The 2,238-nt window shown below is 53.9% G+C and overlaps 1 protein-coding gene across 1 annotated transcript in view; it reads left to right on the top strand.

The window, feature by feature from the left end:
* LOC131562439 (maestro heat-like repeat-containing protein family member 1) overlaps positions 1-1,965 on the top strand; it is an 82,608-nt gene extending 80,643 nt beyond the window's left edge. Inside the window, exon 16 of the mRNA XM_058812209.1 lies at positions 1,958-1,965. Coding sequence (XP_058668192.1) covers positions 1,958-1,965 — 8 coding nt within the window. The remainder of the gene's footprint in view (positions 1-1,957) is intronic.
* Positions 1,966-2,238: the final 273 nt, after the last annotated feature.

The following is a 2,238-nucleotide window of genomic DNA, read 5'->3' as shown; positions in this document are numbered from 1 at the left end:
CCAGCATTCCCACAGGGGATCCAGACGTTTCCACACAGGGTCCCAACGTTCCCACATGGAATTTGGGCATTCCCACGTGGGATCCCATATGGAATTTGGGCATTCCCACGTGGGATCCCATATGGAATTTGGGCATTCCCACGTGGGATCCCATATGGGATTTTGGCATTCCCACATGGGGTCCCGACATTCCCACGTGGAATCTGGGCATTCCCACACAGGATTCCATGTGGGATCTTGGCATTCCCACCCGGGATCCCAACATTCCCAAATGGGATCTGGACATTCCCATATGGGACTTGGGCATTCCCACATGGGATCCTGACATTCCCACGTGGGATCCCACGTGGAATTCAGGCGTTCCCAAATGGGATCCCGACATTCCCACGTGGGATCCCAGCGTTCCCATGTGGAATTTGGGCATTCCCACCTGGGATCCCAACATTCCCAATGGGATCCCATATGGCATTTGGGCGTTCCCACATGGGATCCCGACATTCCCACGTGGGATCCCATATGGAATCCTGACATTCCCACAGGAGATCCCACATGGAACTTGGGCATTCCCACATGGGATCCTGACATCCCCAAATGGGATCCCAACATTCCCACGTGGAACTTGGGCATTCCCACATGGGGTCCCCTATGGGATTTTGGCATTCCCACACGGGGTCCCGACATTCCCACATGGAATTTGGGCATTCCTGCACAGGATTCCATGTGGGATCTTGGCATTCCCACATGTGATCCCAACATGCCCAAATGGGATCTTGACATTCCCATATGGGATCCAGGCATCCCCATACGGGATCCCAACATTCCCATGTGGGATCCTGATATTTCCACAGGGGACCCCAACATTCCCACATGGGATCCCGACATTCCCACATGGAATTTGGGCATTCCCAATGTGGGATCCTGACATCCCCGAATGGTATCCCGACACCCCCACATGGAACTTGGGCATTCCCATATGGAATTTGGACATTACCACAGGAGATCCCAACATTCCCACATGGGATCCCCGCATTCCCACATGGAATTTGTGGGAATTCCCATGTGGGATCCCAACATTCCCATATGGGATCCTGGCATTCCCATGAGGGATCCTGACATCCCCGAATGGGATCCCGACATTCCCATATGGGATCCTGGCATTCCCACATGGGATCTGTGGGATCCCAGCGTTCCCACCACGAATCTGGGCATTCCCACACAGGGTCCCAACATTCCCACCTGGGATCCCACATGGGATCCCGGCATTCCCACATGGGAATTTGGGCATTCCCACACAGGATTCCATGTGGGATCTTGGCATTCCCACACGGGATCTCAACATTCCCACACGGGATCCAGACATGTTCCCGTACACGATCCCAACACTCCCACATGGAATTCTGCCTTGATCCCACATGGAATCCCGGCATTCCCGTATGGAATCCCAACTCGATCCCACATGGAACCCCGACATTCCCACATGGGATCCCGTCTCGATCACACACGGAATCCCGACATTCCCGTATGGAATCCTGACATTCCCACATGGGATCCCAACTCGATCCCACATGGAATCCCAACATTCCCGTATGAAATCCCAACATTCCCACATGGGATCCCGACTCGATCCCACATGGAACCCCGGCATTCCCGTATGGAATCCCGACTCGATCCCGTGTGGGATCCGGGTCCTTCTCTCGTGTGAAATTCCCACGTTCAGTTCCGGGGCCGCTGCTCCCAATCCCGAGAGGTCCAGGGACAGATCCCAGAGCGGTGCCAGAAAATCCAGGAACACCAAACTGGGAGCACACGGAATTCCAGTGGCATCCCCCAGAATTCCAGAGGGATTTCCTAAAATTCTAGTGGATTTGCCAAAATTCCAGAAGGATCCCCCGAAAATTCCAGTGGGATCCCCCAGAATTCCAGCAGGATCCCTCAAAATTCCAGCGGATTCCCCCAGAATGCTAGCACGATTCCCCCCAAAATTCCAGTGGATTTCTCAGAATTCCAGCAAATTTCCCGGAATTCCAGCGGGATCCCCTGGAATTCCAGCAGGATCCCCCCAAAATTCCAATGGGATCCCCCCAAAATTCCAGCAATTTCCTGGAATTCCAGTGGGATCCCCTGGAATTCCAGCAGGATCCCCCAGAATTCTAGTGGGATCCCCCCAAAATTCCAGGAGGATCCCCCCAAAATTCCAGTGGGATCCCCCAAAATTCCAGCAGGATCCCCCAGAGAGGA

Source organism: Ammospiza caudacuta, chromosome 1, assembly GCF_027887145.1.
Source record: "Ammospiza caudacuta isolate bAmmCau1 chromosome 1, bAmmCau1.pri, whole genome shotgun sequence".
Classification (NCBI taxonomy): Eukaryota; Metazoa; Chordata; class Aves; order Passeriformes; family Passerellidae; genus Ammospiza; species Ammospiza caudacuta.
This window is presented reverse-complemented; position numbering and strand designations above follow the sequence as displayed.